The 23,576-nt window shown below is 41.8% G+C and overlaps 1 protein-coding gene across 8 annotated transcripts in view; it reads left to right on the forward strand.

Moving 5' to 3' along the window:
• Positions 1–13,869: 13,869 nt before the first annotated feature.
• PPP1R12A (protein phosphatase 1 regulatory subunit 12A) overlaps positions 13,870–23,576 on the forward strand; it is a 116,392-nt gene continuing 106,685 nt past the window's right edge. For all 8 annotated transcript variants that reach the window (XR_014186681.1, XM_082076184.1, XM_082076180.1 and 5 more), the window contains exon 1: positions 13,870–14,233. Coding sequence is in view for 7 of the 8 variants with exons in the window: in XM_082076184.1 (XP_081932310.1) it covers positions 13,997–14,233 (237 nt within the window). In the remaining variant the exon portion in view is untranslated. The remainder of the gene's footprint in view (positions 14,234–23,576) is intronic.

The raw sequence follows: 23,576 nt of genomic DNA on the forward strand, positions 1-23,576 counted from the left end.
TCCTTATTTAATATGCAAGAAATATGAAAAGTATTTTAAATTGTTCTAGTTGTGGGTTTGGTTTTGGTTTATTTTTTTCTTTTTTCTGGGATAAATGAAGATCACTGTCAACAAAAGATAAGTTACTGTGAGTGCATTTTACAATCTTAAGTATGTCACTGGAAGAAGAAAACTCTTCTCGAAGAAGGTATCTGACAGAAACAAGTAAATGTAGATAACTCAGCACGCAGGCTAATTCCCTTTACTTAGGATTTGTCATGTACGTTTATAGTTATGTAAGAACATCCCATCCTGAAAAACCCATCTCACTGCTGACGGTAGTTAGTCTTACTAATAGTTTATAAGTCTAAAGGTAAGCTGGGGATGAACGAACTGGTGCACTGCCTAAACAGCAAAGGCCAAAACCTTTTTGTTTTTGAAGAACCAAAAGCTGGCATAGTGTCAAACGGCACTTTGGCAGAATCCCAGCTTCTCGCATGTATATGCATCAATAGGTTTCACAGCTTTCCAGCTAGAAGCAGATGCGCCAAGGGAAAAAGACTCTTATCCAGTTCTGTTGCACTGCACGGGAGCAATGGGTGCTACAGATGTAATTGTTGTTCTATCTCTTTGGTTAAATTAATATAAATATTGTAATTTATATAGCATTAATCTCCTGGCAGTCATTTCACAGGCGCTGTGCAAAGATGTACACACCTTTGCAGCAAAATGTTTTATTTTAATGACTGACACACATGCCAGAAAGCTAACCCATCCTCTTGCACCACCTTCAGCCCTACGGGTACTGAAAAGCCCAGGTCCACTGTTTATTACATCCTTTCATTCCCTTAAAAATTAAGGCTCCTGCTTATATTGAAGTTGAGGCCTTAATAAGTATATGCTCACTTAATAAGTGTACATGTAAGCATATGCATACCTACTAGGCATTACAGCTTTCAATGGGACTGATTACATGATTGCACCTCATTATATTGATTAATATTGTGTGGAAACAAATGTTCCACAGATTTCTCTACAGTCCTGCTCTAACTTAATTAAAATTAATAAATGCAGTCCCTTCTAGGCGCGAGTACGCAATGACTAGCCAAGGAAGATGACTCTTCCCTCCAGCAGCCAGTCATTGGGTGCTGTGCCCTCGGGAACTAGACCTGGCTTCAAAAAGAGGTGCTATAGCCAGCAGACAGATGTCATTAGATGTTGGTAGATAGGTGTGTGCACAAAAGATGTCCTGAGAACAAGTACAGTGGCTTGAACTCTGTTCTGTGCCTTGCCTCTAGGTGTGGTCTCTGTTCTTGTCTCTGATTTCACCAGTCAGGATACAGCTCACATCTGCCGCCACTTCAGTCGTAGTTCTGGCCCAGGCTGTCTGTCCTTGCTGTTGCTCTGTCTGCTCCTTCTCCTGGACCTACCTTATGAATTGCACTCCCTTGTTCCATCCAAAGCTTAGCTACGCTCTTGTAAAGGTGTGTGCAAGCTCCCTGGCTTCTTGGTGCCAAACCCTATCTCCAACCATATGCTTGCCTTGCTCTGTTAGGTTAATGAGTACTATATGTCTCTGGTTCTTGATTTCAGATTGCCTTAATTACATCACCTGGCTCCTGTCTCCACCCAGACTCCAGCCTGGGGCCTCACTATGAGGCTTGCAACACCCATGTCCCGTCATAACAGTCTATGCGGACAGGTGCAGACAGACAGACACCAGCCTGTTTCACTAGTGCTCCAAGCTGGGCAGAAACAGGACAGCTTTGGCCTAGGAGCCGTACACCTACATTACCTGAAGGGAAGAGCTCTTTTCTTTCCAGACAAGATACACAGCAGCTTGGAGCACAGACAAACCAAATCCACCTCTCACTATACTTGCTCAGTTAGACATACTGTGTAAACCTATACCAACTTTCAGGGTACAAAGTAAATTTCAATGCTAAATGTGCTGATTTCTCAAATGTCTACCCAGATGTTGAGCAGCACCCCTCATGACACATAGATAAACAGAAGACTACTGTGTGGGTCAGACAGAACCAAGGCAGAAAGATTTCCACTAAACTTCTCTCATCTAAAAGTTTTTTTTAGCTTACCTGAGAACATTACCTATGTTCACCATGTCATTCAGGTGAGGCATAGAAACTATATTTCATTACGTTTGTGTATCAACACAATTCTAGTCTCAAGCACACGTCTGTGAATTAGGTGTCTCTGTTTCAGTAGAGTTAGTCTGGACTTTCTCAAAACATCTATTTCACAGAATCACAGAATGTTAGGGATTGGAAGGGACCTCGAAAGATCATCTAGTCCAACCCCCCTGCCGGAGCAGGAACACAGATGAGGTTACACAGGAAGGCGTCCAGGCAGGTCTTGAATGCCTCCAGAGTAGGAGACTCCACAACCTCCCTGGGCAGCCTGTTCCAGTGTTCTGTCACCCTTACTGAGAAGAAGTTTCTTCTCAAATTTAAGTGGAACCTTTTGTGTTCCAGTTTGTACCCATTACCCCTTGTCCTACCATTGGTTGTCACCGAGAAGAGCCTGGCTCCATCCTCCTGACACGCACCCCTTACATATCTGTAAACATTAATGAGGTCACCCCTCAGTCTCCTGTTCTCCAAGCTAAAGAGACCCAGCTCGCTCAGCCTTTCCTCATAAGGGAGATGCTCCACTCCCTTAATCATCTATGAGTGAAACTCAAATCTTATACCTAAAGTACTAAACTTCGAAGTTCAGGCCTTTATCCAGTGTAGTTACATTAAGTTTATATCAGCTGATGATTTGATCCTGTGTAACTTCCATGCCAGCAGATAAAACATCAACAGATACAGAAGATGCCAGAAAGATGCACTTGAGCTACCTTAAAATTAACTAGCTTGGCCACTAGTAGTAGTGTAACTAGAGCTGCATAAAGCTCAAGTGTAAACTAAGTTAGGCTAGATTTAATTTAGACCACCAGAATTTTGCAGCTTAGGCTGAGCTCTATGCTTGCATAGCTCATACCCAAGCCAGGTAGCACAAACCTAACAAAGGTCCTATACACTGCAATCATTAAAGCAAAGACTGGATCTAAATGGTGCCTATTTTATGGCAGTTTTCAAAGCAAATGAAGCATTTATTAACTTCCAAACTGTTTCTAATACCCTAGTGCCTCAGTGGAACGGCTCACAAGTACTGCACGATGTTGTGAGCAGCAGTGGCAGGATCTGATCATAAATGCTTTCGGGCATGTGACAGAAACAGAGACTTTTGTGCTTTTGTTTCTAGGTAACTGCCTGTTTTGGTTTACCTATGTTTTCATTATGGTATAGAGCTCTTTAATACTGTATGGGCAAATGGCACGCTTTATGTTATATTTAGCTTTATCTCTCTATGTATGATGACCACATGTGGTAACTGCTTCTTTGAGGACCGATCCTTATCTCCTCCCTAAAGCTGAAGTGTGAATCCACAGGAACCTTATATAACAGGGGAATGTGATTCCAGATCTGCTATAATATGTTTGACTTGAATAAACAGTCAGGCTGGATGTTGTCTGTGTGTTGTATAAGCCCATCGTAAGTTAACACATAATTAAATTTCAGATTTTGGAACTTATACTGGAGATCACTTGCATAAATAACTCCACTGGTATTCTGTGCGGTATTAGTGGGAGCTAATACAAACTCACTAAGAAAAGCAGGAATTCCTAAATGAAGCCTTGACTGTCTTAAATAAAAATAAATTAATGTATCTAGACATTCTCTAGACAGAAAAAGTGTCTGATGTGACCCACGTATGTATCACCTATACAACTATTACACTTCTAAAAGAAATTGTCATTCAAACAACTGCATATATTTGGGGTATAATATATTAAGAAATGTATTTTCCTTTGTGCTTACTGCTGTTGCAGAGAAGTGTGAATGTTATATGACAGCGATTGTATGCAGGACACGGTTGCAGGATATTCCTATTTTCTGTGGGGAACTGCCTGGTGTCTCTTTGAATGTAAGAGTCTTCCAAAATATGCAATGAAGAAAAGCAGTGACATGGATTTTGAATTTTAAATATGGATTAGCTATTTTTTTACAGAGGAATTCAGTGGAACGGTTCTTCAAGCTATTAATTTTTTTACACTGTTTCCTTTTCTATAGTAGTTAGGCCTCTTCTCCAATCTTATCTAAATGCAAAGAGAGAGTAGGCCCAGACCTTTCCCCTTCTGAAGTAATTGTTTGTCATTTATTTTCCTGTAGCTGTGATTTTTTAAGATCATAAGATATAATATTACATACAATTTCAAGATTATGCAAAACGTAAGTTTTTCAAGTATAGGAGCACACAGAACTATAACACAGACATTACAGCACAAAAATCACTTCAGTGCTTTCTAACAGACAAGAGTGTGTGTGTTTTTCAGAGCAGGCCCTGCTCAGTCAAAATTCCCACTGCAGAAGAAGCTCTAGCATCGGGTGCTTTATCTCCAGCAGACTTTTATATCTTTATTAAGGCTTTATTTTAAATCTTAAATTGTGAAGACTAGGAGTGGAAAGATACTAATTAATGTGATCAAAATTCTTTATTCAGCTCTTGAAGTTTAAATACAAACTGAGGTCAGCAATGCAGAATTAAGAACTTTGTCTTATTTATCCCATATAAAATCATGATTCAGATGCAGAACCAGAAATGGTCTGACTTCCTATTAGTTATTCTACTTATCAGCTCAGTGTCCTAAATAAGTAATCAAAACATTAATAATAAAAATAATCAACTAAATTAAATTTTAAAATTATATACACAGGTAGAAAGTTAATTTTACTGCTATTAATCTAGTTGAAATGTCATTTCACATCTATCTACCCACTCATTTGTCTTAAAATAAACGTAATGTAGGACTTTTCTAGGACCAGCCTTTACTTTCTTGAGCCTGTTCTATTAAAGAGAAAGAGCAACAAAGTGCACATAAATAAAACTACATATCAGGGAACGCTTAATGCAACCTGGAGCCAAGTGTCTGATCTCAGCAAAATCAGTGTTTTATGTCTCAATTAGTGCTTGAACTAAAAGTAACCTGTGTCTGTTTCATAATCACAGAGAGAGAGCTATACCGGTATTGCATGCAGGGAAGTGACCACGACTCAAACACACCTGAGAGGAAGGGACAGGTGGACATGGGAGATGAACATCAGCATCGCCTGGTTGTGGCTGGGGGTGAGTTTGAGTTGGGGTCCTGGCTTGCTTCACGTCCCTGTTGCAGGAGTCCCAGGACTGAGTGTGTGCTAACAGTGTCCTCTCAAGATTGTTACTTTTTAAAATGAAAACTGCCAAGAATGAGGAAATTATTTTTATTATTTAATATGAAAATTATCTATCCCTCTACTCGCTACTGTGTTTGCACAGAATCCTGTTTGAGAGCTGCCACATGGAAACAAACATAAAGTGAAATGAAGACAGATACATTACCTCCATGGAGAGGACAAAATGGTGGGTAAAGGAGCGTGGGGAATTAACTTGGCAGTTCTTGCTTGCCTTACTCTAGTTACGTGATTTATTTTCCATGAGCCAGAATCCAGGCCCAAAGGACACCAAACTATTAGAGAAACCTTCCCAGAGAGGAAAGATAATGATTTCATGGTCACAGCTAGAACTATGGGGGAGATTTAATGGGATGGTTGAGCCTACATAATGTGTCCTGGCTTCCGAGGAGAGCAACTCTGTCCTTCCTCAGGCCTGGCCACACATTCCTATATCTCTGGGAAGCCTTCTGTCAGCCTCTGATGAGCTTCCTGAGTTTGCCAGACCAGCAGAAAACTAGCCAAGCCATTAAGTAAATAGTCTGCCAGTGCAAACAACTCACTCAGATGTCAAATGAACACCAAAGCCTGGAAAAAGACTGGGAATGGTGTCTGTGCATCCAGGGGTAGGGAATGGACAGTACAAAGAAAGGAAGATTGGCCCTTTCTGTGGCAGTAACCTTCCTGGATGCCTCCACTATCTAGTGAAACAGCCTATATCTCTTAGAAAATGCTGGAAGAGATAAGTTTCTCTCAGCCAAAGAGAAGGCTTTGTCATAAATCCAAAATGTTTAGGGGAAGAGAAAAGTTTGGCTAAGAACTAGAGGTTACAGCCTTTTCCTCATCTTACACTAAGTGACTAAATAATGCTTTGGTGGGAAGAAGCTGGCTTTGAGTTACTTTAAGCACCTGCTAAAGGAAAAGGACTTTTATGGTTCCCTTCTCAATGGGGCCTTTTGAGTTATCGTGGTGACTGAAAGAGGGAGTTGCAGGACATCAAGCCAATTTAGGAACAGTTAGGAAATGTGATTTCATCAGATGAGGGCTGAAAGTCATAAACCTGTCGAACCAGAAGCCATTTAAGAAGATACTGAAGTGAAGTGTACATCTCTGTGCATTCATGATACAGACATTAAAGCTTCTAGAGTACCTTAGCATTACATTAGTGGTTGCTGCAGATTAATGTTGCTTCGGATTAATTGTGTCAATTAAGTCACTCTTCTTTTGAACTGACAGGACGAAGCAATTCAATTTCTTAATGGCCTTGTGCTAAGGAACAATAGGAGGCCACCAAAGGAGTGATCTGATGGTGTGGGATGAAGTCTGATCAGTTAACCTGTAGCCTGAGGAGTTACCTACAAGAGAAGTAACTCTACGTAGCAGACACGGGGCTATTAACAAATACAGGGGACAGAAAAGAAACACCCCAAGTACTTGTTAGGACACTGAACTACTAGAAAAAGTGATTTCTAAGCAACAAAACTGCTTTCAGTTGCTTGTTTCTGTTGTATTCAGGGAAACAGGTCTTTATGAATATCCTTATAAATAAGCGTTACTATACTCTATCAGCCAGTTCTTTTTTAAAGAAAACCACTTGGTTTTCCTTTTAACGGCTGTCTGAATAGGCTAAAGGATGACATTATTTTTGTCAGTGATATAGGTGTGTTACTTACGTTACTACATTGCTAAGTGTAAACATGATATGAGAGTGCAGTTATGTCATATGCTCTGCTGGCTCATAAAAACAGAGCCTGTAGGCACTGGGAGCAGCAGAGCACACTCCTGGATACCCAACATCCAAGCCAATTTTTCAGCCATGCAGCAATTTTAGTATTTTTAAACTCCAAGGTAGAGAATGGATACTTTCACATACCAAACCAAATATTTAAAGGAAGGCAGGAAGGCAGAAATCGAAGTGTCACAGCTGTCAATAACCTTTGACTATATGTATATTTGCATTGTGAGTGAGAAGCTAGAAAAGGGTGTATTTCGTTTCTCTTTGTCCAAATCGTCCTCCTGCAGCCCTGTAAGTATGTTTCTCAGCTGTGATATGTTCAGAATGCGGCTCACAGGGAACATCTCAGAGGGACAGGTCATTCCCTTCCTCCCTCAGTATTTAGTTTGACAGTACACTCCTTCACTCCAGCCACACACAATAGTGGAAAAGAAACACTTCACCAGCAGAAATGCTGAAAAGTTCACAAAAGCTACTGTGAGATTATGTGGCCTTGTGGACATCACAGTAAAGCAAAAATACTTGTTCTTAGCAGCAAGAGGCCAAAATGGGCAATTGTCATGGCAGAGTGTCTAACACCATACATGCAGCATTCCCAGGACTGCAGAGGCTGAATACAAACCTGTATTGCTGTTACATGATGTATGGCTCAGTTCTGTTTTTGCACGGAGGGACCAGGCAAAACATGAAATTTAGTTGACAGTAAGAATGGTTTTATAAGCGTATTTCCCTATTTCTAAAGGACATAGTGTTACTTTTTACTAGCCAAGACAACTATTTTTAGCTTAACCCATGCACCGTTGAAATTGTCAGTCGACCAAATGCTGCTTTAACAGATGGGTACACGTAGAAGTATCTCAGAGAATCAAGCTTAAATGTTAGCTTGCATTGCCATCCAAGAATATAGAGACAGCAATCTGTGGAAAGCTCATGAAAGATGCTGGGAGAATACACCATTGCAAATCTGATTCAGAACTGCATAGTTTATAAATATGTGCCCTGGTTGCTATGGTAGTTTTAGTTTTGTGACTCAGGATTATGCAGCATCAAAAAGTAGCCCACCTTGAAATGTGGAGTTTCTGTGTAAGAATCTTACTCAAAACTGACAAAACCAAAGAGTGAGAAGTTCACTTCTTATATAATTGACTTCAAAATTTTGATAGCACTTTGTATATAGTCTTCCTATTTCTTTTTTTCTGGATAAGGAATGTACCAGAGTTTTCACTGCTACTTGTGTGGGTTTGTCACACAATCGGAGTAGAGAATACACCAGATTTAAAAATAGAAAGGCCTCTGACTGTCAAATTAAAAAATGAAAGAAATGCTTTATTCTTATGGTAAGTATCTCTGTCATGACCTTTTCATGACGAAAAAGGTTTTTATATTTTCTTATCCCATCTCTCCTTTTACAATCTGTGATTCTCTATAAAAACCTGGAAGATTTATTACAAAGCATTGTGTCAATATATACAGTATTTGTCTCTATCTCTTCAAATTATCCGTTTTTCCCAGAGCTGGAGTTGAAGAAAGAAACTTTGATATATTAGTTTTCTTCACTGGGGAGAGAAAAATGTTAGAACAAAATTTTTAGAAGCCACACTGTGTCTATTGCTGTTCAAGATGAAAGACAAGACAATAATTATCCTTAGGAGGTCAGAACAAAAAAATTCTACATCCCAGAAGCTGACTATTTTGGGTAGTGCAAAAGCTTCATCTGTGTACTTCTGTGGTTCAGAAGCCTGCATGAAATACCTTTGAACAATGGTTGTAATGTTTTTAAGAAAAAATGGAAACCCAGAAAGCACACTGATAACAATCTCATTGCTAAATCATTCTAAGGATCACTTGAAGCCTGCCACTAACTTAACTAAAAATATATAAATGCATAGATGCTATCTCTGCAAAGGTTTACATGGTTATCTCTAGAGAAAAGTATTTCTACTGAATTGAGGGCTATTATTTGCATGTGGAAAATCACATACTCAATCACCTTTAGGGATATGTATATGCAGGCAAACAAAGGATTTTACAGCACATCTACTCTGTCGAGTAGTCTGGTAGAGATACATCAGAACAGCCTGATAAAACTAGGTCTGCTTAGTCTGTCCTTAAGTTGCATACATCAGGTACCTAAAATGAGAAGTGACAATTGTTAGCATACTATTATTATTGTAAACACATGTACAAGCTTATGCAGTTATCGAATTCAATCTTGTGATACTGTATTGCAGTAGTGATTGTGTTAGGACAAATTTTATACTCGCTTTCAATATGGTTTTCAAAGTGAGCCTTAATATATGGGGTTTGGTTTAACCCTCTGCACAGATCAATTTCATCCTCCATGTTTAGGTAAATAAATGGATGAGAAAACCAGATTTCTTCTGCAAATATTATAGGTAATTGTATGTGTTTATCTCAATTAGCACTGAATTGGAAGCTGTAGATGGTCTCACCTTCTCTCAGCTACACTGATTTTACAATAAAATTGAATGATATCAAGCTGGTAGGATGGAGTAAATAATATGGCCCAGTATGATTTTGTTATAGGAGTTATAAACTTTTAGGTGAGATACGAAATAGGAAAAACATGGAAATGAAAACCAAGTTGTTGTCGTTATTATTATTACTCTCACAATTATTCCCTTCTTGCTCTGAAGTGTGGCTTGATTTTGTTGAATACGGAAAATGTGAACTGCAGAGTTTACATGAATGACAGATCTACCTGTTGCTTAAGGAAGAACAAATGCTTTGCTAGATCACATTCAAGGGCCACATATAATTTACTGTAGAGCATACAGCTATCTAGGAAAGTCATATATACCCCATATATATGGAATAACTGAATTTCAGCTGGCCACACACAATTTATATGTTGCCTGTGGGGTCTGTAAAAGGCCTCAAACATAACTCCCCAATCAGGTGCAACCCAAAAAATATTGAAAATTGAAAGTCAAGGAAAAATAAAGTCAAGAATGTACAACATACAAATAGCTGCAGAGTAAGGACACGTATGTGCTCAAGTTCTCTGAAAAGCTGGAGCTGAATCAATGAAAAATGCCTTGGATAAAGGAACAACAGGGAAGTATTAGATCTGATCTTTAAAAAGACTGTGAGACACTGTCCTGGTTTTGTTAAAAACAAGACTGGTTCTCCTTTAGTGATTTTTCTTTCAGCTAAGTTCTTCTAGGTGGCTGTACTTTTCTGAGTTTTAGTCTGCATATTTTTCCTAGGATGCTGTACTTGGTGCTGATAAGAGACCCACAGAATGCTGAAGAAGCTCATGTTTAGATTTATTACTATGATAGCTAAGAAAGACTGATAAGTTTTCCCATGTTCCGTTGTGAAAGGGGCGTGTTTGAGGAAGGGTGGATGGAATAGGTGACTAGAACTGACCGATGGAAGTATTCCATCCCATAATCATCATACCCCCTATATAAGAGGGTGATCACGAGGGTCAAGCTCTCTTCGACCATGGCCGGCATCTAGAGAGGACCCTGCCTGTCTGCCTGTGATCTACAGCCCTCAGGCCCTGCATCCCTGCAAACAGGTTCCAGTTTGCTGTGAAGTCCCGCCCATGACTTCCAGGGGCCTGAGCTGCACCTGCTGGAGCTGCCAGCTCCGCACGCCCAGCTCTGCTGCTGGAGTGACGCCAACTCCACATCGAGCACTCACGATTGGTTTTGTATATTTTGTATATATATTCTCTATTTATTAGTAGCATTAGTAAAACCCTTTAAAACTCTCCAACTTGAAGTCTAAGTCTCTCTTCCTTTCCTCTCCTCTTATCTTTCCTATCACCTTTCTGATCTAAAGGAAAGAGGTGGTGGGAAGTGAGGGGATAACAGGGAGTGTCTGCCACGGTTTATTGCCACCTTGCCTTAAACCTTGACAGATACTTAAGAACACAAAGAGTTGTGCTTTCTGACCTGGAGAACCTCTACAATTCGCTAACAAGCCAAGGAGAGTGAGCTGAAGGTGTTAAATAAGGATCCATGATGAGAAAGAAAAAGCTGAGCTGGAAGAATAAAGTCAAGGAGAGAGGACTGGAGTCCATCTCCTGATGGAAACCTTAAAAAATGCTCCATAACAATGAAATTCCTGAGAGGGCATTTTGAATACGTGCCTATCAATTTGCCTAGAATTACTCTGCAACAAAGCACTTGATTTAAATATTGCTTGCTGAAATTGGTATATTACATTCTTCAGCTATGTGGTGTCTTTGATGAGTCAAATTTTCAGTCAGTCAACTGAAGAAAGAGAGAAGCAGTGTGTTGGTGAGGGCACATGCAAAATACCAGAGATGTCTGTGGAAGGAGGACACAGCTCTTCTCTTACATTACCTTCTCCTGGGCTATAGTTTTCAGCTCCTTGGGAAACAGCACTGGACTGAGAGTCTGTCCCCGAGAAAGTTTGCCCACAAGGACAAGACCACAGCAGGCAGCTGGAGCCTGCACAAATCCCCTCCTCAGGCGTGAGTCAGTAGATGCTGCCAAGCTCCCGGCTGGTGACTGTCCACACTGGGCCGATGGTATCAGCGCTATGCCAATGTACAACTCAGTCACTCCTGTGAGCAATAAACACTGCAAAAACTGCTTCTGAAGTGCATCATGCACAGCCAGCCACCATTTCAAACCCAGGAGCCTAAGCTGTACCACTGGGCAGTCACAAAGGCTATCAATGGGTAGGTATAAATTAGGTGCTGGGTAATTGTCCATCCACCTACTTGGAACTGCAAATCCTTTTCTGGCAAATCTTTCATCTGGAGTATGAGATGTCACCTTTAGTTCATAATCACATTGTGCTGTGTCTGGTGCGTTGCTGTATGAGTAACGTGATGGATACTATACAAATATCTCCATAAGAAAATCTGTTCTGAAAGACACTGAATACAAAACATTGCTGCAGGTACCTCATGACTCCTGTTTCTTGTGAAATGCTGCTGACATTTTTATCAATAAAAATGGAAAGAAGAAGTCTGAGTAGGCTGTGAGACTGCCCAACATATGAAGGAGACATTATAATTAGAAAAGAAAAACCATGCAAAATTTGAAGCGTATGAGGTTTGGTGATCCTCCCAAACTACACTTTGTTTCCTATAATTAATTGAAAACAAAACTTGTTTTGTTTTTTTTTTTTCCCAGTAAATTTAAAACCACATTTTATCCCCAGCGATGATTCAATTTAAAACAAAATACATATTGCTTTTAGCTAAAGAAAATACATTGTGTATGAAAAAAAAGATTACTACTTATAATTGCTTGGTTCCTAGAAGTCACAACTCTAAATTAATACATTTTAATCTCTGTTATCTTCAAATGCTGTTATGTTTTGTAACCACTTGATTTCTTCCAACAGAAAAGATGGATAAGCTACCTCAGGTTTTCAGGTAATGGAAAAGAAGTTTTCTTTCATTAAAACAAACAATAAGCACAGGGATATTCCCACTGTCATGCAATAGTCTCATGGCAAATGGGAGATGTTGCTTCTGTATAGCAACCTGGCCTAATGCGGGCATGTCTAACTTCCCAAAATGGACCCTCAGTAAGTCACCCCGTTTGTTTCCTTCTTTCCTCCAAGCAGCTGCATTTGCCCTGTTTGCCAATGCAGGCAGGAATGCTGATGCTGTTGCGGTCACAGACAGCAAAAGGCAGCACCTTTAGCTAAGGTGCCTGGTAAGAGGTGGGAAGAAGCAATGTGTCTCCAGTCACTGTAGGCCCTGGGAGCCACATGTCCAAAGCCTGGCTTAGGTTTTCGGGTTTCAGGCCTACTCGTCCCACTGCCTTTCCTCACACACTTCATAGAATGATAGAATAATTTTGGTTAGAAAAGACCCTCAGGATCAAGTCAAACCATTAACCTAAGACTGTCACTAACCTGTGTCCCTAAGAACCTCACCTATGTGTCTTTTAAACATCTCCAGGGATGGCGACTCCATCACTTCCCTGGGCAGCCTGTTCCAGTGACTGATGCTTTCCATGAAGACATGTTTCCTAATATCCAACCAGAACATCCCCTGGTGCAATTTGAGGCCATTTCCCATTGTCCCATCACTTGCTACTTGGGAGACCAACACCCTCCATGCTACAACCTCCTTTCAGGTAGGTGTAAACAGTGATCAGGTCGCCCCTCAGCCCCCTTTTCTCCAGGCTAAACAGCACCAGTTCCCTCAGCTGCTCCTCATCAGACTTGTGCTCCAGACCCCTCAACAGCTTCATTGCCCTTCTTTGAATTCTCTCCAGCACCTCAATGCCTTTCCTGTAGTGAGGGGCCCAAAACTGAACACAGGATTCAAGGTGGGGCCTCACCAGTGCTGAGTACAGTGGGCTGATCACTTTCCTGGTCCTGCTGGCCACACTATTGCTGATACAAGCCAGGATGCTGTTGGCCTTTTCTCTGGTCACCCCTTGGTGGTGGCCGTTTAACTAGCAAGGCCCTCATCTCTCTTTGAGTTCGTTTTCCCAGCCTTGCTGGCAGCCCCAGGCCGCAGAAGGAGGTGGCATGTGCCCCAACCACCCCCTGGCAGGCAGCGAGCGCCGTGTGGTGCCGCGGCCGCCTCTCCCCTGCAGGCGCGGGGATTTCCGCTCCGCGGTGGAGCAGAGGAAGCCGGTGACCCTTCGGCTGAACTCCTGAACTCATGGGCCCGCGATGAGGCAAACCGAGCCGGCCTCGCCCCAGTCACAACACGGGCGGCGGCGCCACTCCCCCGCCCGGCCCCCGCCAACCCCCGCCCGCCCGTGACACCTCCTTTCCCCGCCGTCCCTCCCACACCGGTTCCCCGCAGCGCGGCTCCTCCCAGCCCCGCCTTCCCGCCGCCGGTACTCTCGCGGGGTTATGCTAATGAGGCTGCCGCCGCCGCCCCGCCCCTCCGGTTCCCTCCCGCCCTGCGCCCTCCATCTGGGTGGGTGAGCGAGCGAGGGCGAGTGCGGGCCGCGGTGCGCTGTGGGATACTGGCGGTATATAGTCTATCCTCGGTGCGGCGTTAGCTAAGGGGGCCAGGCAGGAGCGGGGTATGAAGATGGCGGACGCCAAGCAGAAGCGGAACGAGCAGCTGAAGCGCTGGATCGGCTCCGAGACCGACCTGGAGCCGCCCGTGGTCAAGCGCAAAAAGACCAAGGTGAAGTTTGACGACGGCGCCGTCTTCCTGGCCGCCTGCTCCAGCGGGGACACCGAGGAGGTGCTGCGGCTGCTGGAGCGGGGCGCCGACATCAACTACGCCAATGTGGACGGGCTCACCGCGCTCCACCAGGTCGGTGCGGAGCCGTTCCCGCCGGCCGAGGGGGGCCTGGCCGAGCTCGGCGGCGGGACCGGGGCTTGGGGCAGGCAAGGGAAGCGGGGAGGGGGGGGGGGGGGTGGCGCGGCCGGCCGGCCAAGTGCCCTCCCGGGAGGAGGTGGAGGAGGAAGGGGCCGGAGGCGGCTGCTCTCCCCTCCGCTGGGGGGTGTCGGGGCGGGGAGGGGCCGGGAGCGCGGGGCGGGAGGCGGCTGCGACCGGGGTCAGGCCGAGGGGCGGCCGGAGGGGGGAGCAGCCCGGGCTCCGGGCCGGCTGGGCTGGAGGGGGACAGAGAGGCTGCGCCCCATCCCCGCAGGCCGGACGGGGGCGGTTGGGCCTCTCCTTGTGCGGGGAGGAGGTGCCGGTGACCCTCTTTCGCTTTCCCCGCTCGCCTCGCTTCTCTCGGGAGGGCCGGGGGCAGCGGGCCCAGCCCCGTGTTGTTTGGGAGGCAGGCGGGGGGAGCGGGCCAAGTGCCCCCCCGGTGGAGGGAGGGGTGGCGGCCGGCAGGTGAGGGAGGCGGGCCCGCCTCGGGGGCGCTGCCCCGGGTGCCTGCGGCCCGGGATCCCGGCAGCAGTTTCCTGCCGGCCCCGTCTCCCCGGTTTCGCAGCAGTTGAGGCGGTGAAACCCCCCGCGTGTGCGTGCGGAGGGACGGATCGCCGGTTTCCCTCCGGTTTCTAAGGGGAACCAGTGTTTTGTTCCTAATATCGAGACGTGTATCGATAACAGGCTTTCTGTAGCGATAGCTCCTGCCGCAGTGTGAAAGCCGAACTTTGAGGGGAGCGGGGCTCTTATAGTTCTCTGCCGTGTGTCGGAGAGCAGTAAAAAAAAAAAAAAACCAACCGAATCCATATTGCTTTGTTCTGGTGTGGGTATGTAGGAGGGGGGGTTGGTGCTGAGGGAGATAACTTTCACTTGGGGCAGGGGGGGAATGGAAGGGAAACTGGCTGTGAAGTTTCCTCAAAATGGATGCTTTGTGCATGTTGAACTTCATAGCAGTCTGATTGGAATCTCAAAACGTTAGCCAAATAAGGAAAGGCTGTGGCAATCCGGAGATAATGCGGGTTTGCCTGAATAGTTTTTGTTTCTCTAGAAGGCCAAAAGCTTCCACACGACATTAAATTAACTAAATAATTAACTAAATATCTTAAAAAAAAAATCTTTGACAAGCTTGCTTCTTGTTTTTAAGTTTAGAAGTTGTTCCACAGTTTAAAAAAAATCCTTTATTATTATGAGATCTAGGTTGATTAAGTAGAAATCTTCTCAGAATGATTAGGTGAGGTAATTAGGATGTTGTTATACAGTGCTGTTCTTAAATTCACCACCTCATTTTTCTTTGATGTATTTTATCTATCCCATATAGATTTTTCAAGGATGTGAGGCTCTACAAATATATAAGTTGCCCCATACTACTGGATAGAATCCCCTCCTTGAACATAAGATGTGAAATTCTGTTGCTCCTTGCACTATTTCCTGTGCATAAGTTGTTGCTTGCTCCTCTGTAAAGGGTTTGGGTTTGCTTTCAGTTATGAACTGAACTGGAAGAATGTGTGTTGTGGTTGAACCTGTCAGTGTGTTACTGCAGCACAGTTACCTGACTTCAGGCTAGCCTGACTCTAGTGAGGTTTTATGTATTTATCCTTCTCTAATCAAGTTATGATTGCTTCATACTGCCAGGGAGCTCTGTATGAGAAGTCATACCTTAACTGGTTAGATCGCTAGGTCTACAAGTTATTGTACAGCAGCGATTGGTAGGAAAGGATGACGTTTGGTTTAACTCTGTTAGAATAAGAGATGAACAGTGTTATCTCTCTTCATGAAGTCTGGATGGCATTTTCAAAATGGCTTTGATTTCTATATACAACAAAGCTTTTATCAAGATGATTCTGAGCTTATTCTCCCCTTCTTGTTACCTGTAGTCGGCTTGCAGTTTGGAAGGGCAAAGTCTAAGGGAACAGAGGTGAAGATTTACATCACTGCTAAAACTCTTACTCACTCTCCTCCTTCCTCCCTCCCCTCTTGTAGTGGTACTGAAGAGTCTTTTCTGGTTATATGGTATAAAAAGCAAATAAGAAGATGAATTGTGAAGTTATAACCCTCTTGAAGCAGCCCAGTAAATGTTGCCTGTTGCTATAAAAAAAGAAAGGCATATAACAACCCCCTGCCTGTGACCACCTCTGAATGGTTTCACTTCATTATTAGCAATAAATATTTATCAATGTTATCAAGAAATCGTATTTTCCTCTAATATGCCATATAAATGGTGCAAATCATACATGATAGTCTGTAACATGAAGCTGTTGAATCAGATTTGGCTGTGACATGAAACAAAGCTGTTATCTGTTCCCAAAGGAAACTCTTCAAAAACTTGTCATTCTTCCCGACAGAGTTTTGACTGATTGATGTCATCTGTCTTGAAGCTGGATGTCAACTGTGTTGAAGTTGTTATGTTTAAGACTGCCATAGTTTTCTTCTGCTTTTTTGTGTGTGTCTGTGCATGTGTTGTCTGTCAGATCCTATGTAGACTTTAGTGCTCCACAAGAATAAATTTGTCTTAGCAAGGATAAAGTGACTACCTTTTCTGGGTTCTGTCCTTCTTGTCTTGCATCTAAGTTTTTTTTTTGTGGTTATTGAGAACAAATGCATGTGTCTGAAATAGCAGTAGAATTAAATATTTAGTATACTATTCAGCCTTTGTTTTTCCTGCTAGATATGACAGTTATAAGAAGAGACTTAAGCTTTGTTCTCAGCAGCCCAGGTGGTTGGAAGTGCTAAGGGGAAAGTACCATTAATCCTGAAATTCTGGTGAACTTCAGATCTGGTCTTTAATAGAGCATCAAGCTTTGTTACTAAAGCCATTAGCTAAAGTTTTCCTATATCAGTGGAGTAGAATGCCATCACCATCAGAAAGCTTTATGTAGCAATTATTCTCTTGCTGCAGGTACTTTCTTCATCTCTTGACACTGCCAATGAGTGATTTTGTTTTATATTTGCATGTGCATAAATGAGCAGACTTGAGTGTATCAAATCTGAGGACATATCAGTTAAATTTCTTTGCATTAAAAATCTTGCAGAAGGGGAAGAATTGACATTAGATGATGATCATTATTCCTGTATGTAATGTTGGCTTCAAATGTCATTCTCTTTAAGAACTTGTTTTAGTATATGTTTAGGTTTGGCCTTAAGCACAAAGGACTAAATTGTGTATGTACTGTGTTTCTATCTATGTGAGATATATGCAATGTAGGATATTGCAGCAGGGTAGTACGTACTGTGCTGCAATATCCTGCATTTTATATAGCTATTGTGCATGTATGTCTGTAAGACCAGAAAACTTAGCTTTAAATTAGACCTTAAATTTGCAGTTGCATGTCCCTTCCATTAATTTAGTGGAGGTTGAAGTTAATTGTTTTTAAACGTTGCATTCCCAGACAGTTGTCACACAGGTTGAGATCTAACTTAGTGCAACTTTTCTAATCTACCTTAACAGTTGAATATAAGGAGCATTTGAGAAAAAGATGAAGCCCAAAGGTGAGCTGTGACCTTGCAAATTAGTAGTTTCTGCAGAGGTGGAGAGAAAAGTGGCATATTATTATCTTAAGCTGAGATTATGTACTGTTTTCAGTAAAACCTGGTCCCTTCTAGGATACACATGTTTATTTGGAGTGGGATTCAGTTCTATCATCCTGAAATCTTAGCACCTCTCCTTAGGAGTTTGGACTCTTCCACTCTTACCTTGGCTTCCATGAAAGAGGACTGGGTTCACTAGCTCTGATTGGAATTTATCTCTTAAGTGACTGAAAGTAGCTTGCCTACAAGTGACACAGAGCTTTGTACAGGAAAGAGGAGCCCACCCTTTCTGGGCAGTACCATGGGAGGGCTGTGTGTGGTGGGGAGGGACCGTGATGTGACTGGTTTCCTGGAAGGCTGGATTTCCCGTGCACACTGCTCCCCTGGGAGTGCGGGGTGTGTGCTGTGGAGTACCTGCACGCTCCTGATAAAGAAAGCGACTGAGATTAGGCTGTGGTTAGGTATGACAGTTTAAGCAGTCTTCTTTTTTGGCTGCCCTTTTTCTTTGAAGCTCCTCAGACTTAGGAGGTGGTAACCTGGTTTTTGGCCTCGTTCTCTCCGGGTGAGGAAGGTGGGTGCTGTGGCCTAATTCCACTACACAGCATGAAAGGAGCGTGTCCTTCTGTCTTGATCTTACTTCTTCCTGGGGGATGGTGCTGCTTTGGATGTAAGGTAAGGGAAATTGTCCTGGCTGTTTGTGTGTGGGGCTCATTGAGTACGATTAGGTGTTGTCATTGTTGAAGGCTGAACAGCAAGAGAGGCTCCTTATCTTTAATAAAGGATTCATGTGCTCTTTTTTTTTTTTTGCTAGGACAAATATGGTCTAATTAAGCAAAGTTCCCCAAAGGCTATGTCTCTGTTGCAAATATCAGTGTTTTTCTGCAACTCTTCAAGTACTAAATTGAATATGAAGGTGAGACTGTTTTACCCACACTATAGTTATGTTTTAGCTTGCAGGCACAGCAGTATGCAATGTTAAATAGAAATTTTGATTTGATGCCACTACTTGTGATGCCACTACTCTGCTACATTGATTCCTTAGTAGTAATTAAGATGCTGGGAAACTCTTCACAAGTGTGTTTCACTGAACATTTTTTCTTTTGAACTGGTTAAGAACAGTTATTACTGTCTTAATATTTCCTGTAGATTCTATGGGATTTATTTGCTGGATAGGAATACCTTCTTTTGTGGGAGTCTCTGCAATAGTTTATGTGAAAAATTCTACTGGGACTCCTGGTGGCATGCTCATAGTGCCTGATATGGTAAAGGGTATTGTTACAGTAGGCATTAACTGTTGTCCTTGTTACATCATCCTTTCAAACAGCAGGGAGTGATGAAAAAGGGCCATAAAATCTACCAGCACTGGATCCCTTTGCCTTAGAACTTGATAGAGGCACTGTCAGGATCCTTTTTGACAAATGATAACACAGGTCACGTATTTGAGCTGGGGCCACAGCATGTGCAGCATGTCAAGACATAAGAGCAAAGAGCAGGTTCCTAAAGTCTTAAATCTCTAGGGTGTTTGCATCATAACAGCAGCACCCAACAACCAAGGGTAAGGAAGATATGGAAATAGCTCAAAGCTATCTTGGTAGCCTCCTAGCTATGACTTCTGCACTGCCTCTTTTGGAGGGAGAAAATACTGGTGTGTATGGTAAATCTGTTATTTTTTCCAAGACTTAAGTAAGAGAACTTCCTTTCATATGAAAAGGTTTGCACTCGATTATGAACCTGACGCTTAAATCTCGATGTTTGGAGGGGGAACAACCTCCCACCCCCAGAACCATCTAATGCTCTTATTGTAGATGATACACAACTGAGAATTTTGGAGTAATTTGCTCAGCTTGTATTATGCTATTCTGACTTTTTAAAAAATTCTCTATCTGTACAGCAAAGCACAGAGAAAATTAGTCCTGAAATAAGCGTAATGTTGAATTCACTCAGTGATTAGACTACAGAGGCATATTTGTTTAAAATCCCCTTTGTAATAGCAGTTGGTTCTTGTGTGGGCCATAGATCTTTCTCTCCATAGTTACAGTAGCTAGGTTCAGGTTCTACAATAAGTACTGGTTAACTTCCTACTAATCTTGTCATCTAAGAATTTTTTTTTTAAATGCTTTGAAATGGAGGCAAGAAGAAGAAAAAAATGTGATTCTTTGTAATATACCTGAAGTATAATAGTGGAAATTTAAATGTTGCATTCAAAACAATTGTGATCTGCTTGGTGTTTTGTAAAATAAAAAAGTAACAATCTTTTCACCTTTTTGTTTGTTATCTCAAAGCGTGTCTTGGCCTATTCGTGGTCTGTCGAGTTTGAACCTGGGATTTCTGTGCCTGGTTACATAGCAGTTTTCGTTGCTGTGGATCTTTCTTTTGCACAGATAAACAGCCCAAGTCATTTTAAATACCTAAAGCATGTTTCTATGTTAGTGTAACTGACAGATTTCTTAAACTTACATAGTAATGAAGGAAGAGTTCTACATTCAATATAAGGATGAATTCAGCTGGTAGGGCTTTAGTGTTTAACAAAGTTAATGTTCAGGGACAATTTCTGCTGTTCTATAGCTATGAGTTTTACTGTAGCATTAATGCTGCTTTTACAGTAAAGCTTCATCTATGGTTTTCTATGTATCCTGGCAAATTCTTGGTATTGTTTGAACATTTTTTCATAATAAATCATGAAAAGCACTTTAAGAGTAGATGAGATGTGCTCTTGTATGTATGAATGAAACTGATGTCAACACACTTGATTTGAGGCCTTTTTGATCTTGGCATTATAGTGGAAAGCATGCTGTTTTTTACCAGATTACTAAATTTCAGTTTGTTAGATAAATCTGAGGCTAGGAGACAGAAGCAGTCAGTATAAATCATTAGTAGAGATACAGCTTGGGTCTTTTAACTGAGGACCTGTATTCCAGGCTAAAGGGTATATGTTCAGTTTTAGTTGGAACACATGGTTTGACAGCCTCTTGGCCAGTTCTTGTTTATCTGTTTGCTCATACTCTCACTTGCTCCTTTTCTCAAAGTTCTTACTTGATCTTGGAGGACAGTTATTGCAATCTTCTCAAACTTTGAGGGCCCAACAGATTATTGCTTCTTTCTGTGTAATTTTGATTCCTGAGACTGGGCTAACAGGATGTGGAATTGAGGAACGTGCATGTGTTCTAGAAAATACTTAAAATTTTATCCAAGAATATATTTGGACAGGTTAGACTTACACAAACTGATATGCTCTGAAAGGAATGTGGTGGTAGTTTTGGATAGCTATAGCATGAGTACACCCCGCTGGGTCTCTTGCAACCAAGAAACTGTAAATTATGCCTTGTTGCTGCCATACTGTAGTATCAGCATAGGGTATGTGCATATAGGACATGCAACGTATGAGGACATTTACCTAACAAATGTTGTATCAGTGCTTAGCAATGTATCGTTCTTCATTGATCTGGGCAACTGTAAAAGTGAAAACTGGAATGCAGCTCCAAGGCAGTGGAGCTGTCGGTAAGCTGGGCAGCTTCTGATGCTGCTGGATGGGTGGAGACATTCCAAGCTGCTTTACTTTCCTATATGCATTCCTGAAATGACAGTCAATGGAAAGCATGGCATAAGAGTGGCAGCATTCCTCAGCTGTTTTCTTTCTAGTAATTTCAAGACTCTTAGGATAGAACAAGAAGGTAAAAGATAAGGGTACTTGGGGGTAGGGGAGGGAGCGTTTCTGGATTTATTTTTTTAAGTGCTTTGTTTTGACAAGACCTGGAACCCAGCTTTTCTGTCTCAGTTGTTTTGTGAGAACACTGAAACAGCTACTGTGCTTATCCTGGAAACACTGGATCTTTGACTCATTCACAAAACCAAAATTAGAGCAATATGATGAAGTCTTTGGAAAATACTATTTCCCACTTATGCCTGAGCAGTGTTAGCACTTACCCCATTAACAATAAATTTCTTAGACTAATGGCTTCTAAAGGTCTGCTGAACAGTAGAGTTGGCTTTAAGAAGAGGGTGAAACCTCTTAAAAAAAACCAAAACAAACAAAAAAAAACCAACCAAACAAAAAAAACACAAAAAACAAACCATACCAAACAACAACAACAAAACAAACAAAACAAAAAAAACCTTGACCAGCAAATGCAGCCTCGTTTTGGGCCTACATATGGAAGTAGATTTGTCTTCAAGGCTGTGTGTAAATAGTACCTATACTACTGTAACTTCTGAATACTTTTATTTTACATTTGGTCTATAACTGGACATAACAGTCTATTTTGATACTATGATGTCTGTAAGCTGTGATTTTTCGGGATGTTTCCAGTTCTAAAACATTCTGTCAGACAATGGATTATTTTTTTTTTTTAAATCAGTCTGAAATATTCTTTGATTTATTTTCTCATGTTGTGATTGTAGTTCATGGTCTTGAGTTCAAACTATGACAGCTGGCTTTAACAAGATCAGTTAGACAGCCAGTGGTGGTTATCATGCAAGTTTTAGTTCTGGGATGATTATTTATTTAGTTTTGCTGTTGCTGTTTTACCATCCTAATAGTGAAGCTAGAGGAGTAACTGAAGTATCTTCTACATACATACTTGAGTATTTGAAGTTTCTTGTACGTGAAGGGATTACACGCTGGTCTTGCGTGTTGCGGATCTGGAGTATGTGTGTGTGTGTGTGTGTATATATATATATATATGCCACTTTTCTTGTGAATTTCATTTTCCTGTTATTTTTTTGGTTCTTTCACTGAGTGTTAACAACATGAGGCCTGTTTGTTAATAATTCTGCCTAAAACTTATAGGATGAACTTACCGGAAGTATTTTTCTTAAAATTTCATAATTGAGTCAAGTATTTGTCTAAGGCAAAACACCAACATCTTCATCTGGTAACAAAGGTGAAGACAGCTGGCAGTCGTGTACACTGATGTATGTGTGTGGTCAGTGCTCCCTTGGGAAACACTTAACTTGGATGAAGCTTTCACCGAGAAGCTGCATTCCTCTGTCAAGTCCGGGATCCTTGTGGGCCCCATTTGAAACAAAAATACTGTCTTGGATTTTGGCTTTGAAAGTTTTGGCTTACTAATGTCCTGAGAGTTGCTATAGCATTCTTGACTGAAAACCTGTGCTTCCATTACTTAAGTGGAAAATTTGTTATTTTAAAGCTGCAAAGCATGGCATCCCAAGTTTTAACAAAAGTGGTTTTGCTTGCAGTATGTTCACGAATGTATACAATTATACGTGAATAAGTAGGCTTTATTAAGTGAATAATCTTAATGAAATCAATGAGAGTTTTCCAAAAGTGTGCCTCCATCCCAGAGGTGAAACAATCCAAAGATATTGGTACTATTCCCTCACTCTTGATTTTGACTACCTTCCCTATATTCTAAAAAATATAAGTAACCCTACTTATTGTTGCAACATGAAGTTATTTAATTTTATCTAGTTACAAAAAGTCAACAACTCTTAAACTAGTTTGATTTTTTTTTTTTTAATGAGGAGTATGTGCTTCATCTCCTACTTGATGGAAAAGTTTAACATTTTATCTGTTTAAGAATAATTTTTTTTTTTTAATATCAGTTTCTTGGCTTCTGAGTAGAACAGAAAGGGTGGGTTGCATTAACACTGTGGCTGTCAGTGGGTTTTTGTTTGTGAATCTCTCTGGATGTGGCTTTCTGGTCACTCATTTTCTACTTGCTTGCAGGCAACCTGGCCAAATGGTGGCATTTGTATCTCTGTATAGCTACACTTGTATGTGCGTAGTAGTTGCATT

The sequence above is a fragment of the Streptopelia decaocto genome, assembly GCF_964273445.1.
Source record: "Streptopelia decaocto genome assembly, chromosome: 1".
NCBI lineage: Eukaryota > Metazoa > Chordata > Aves > Columbiformes > Columbidae > Streptopelia > Streptopelia decaocto.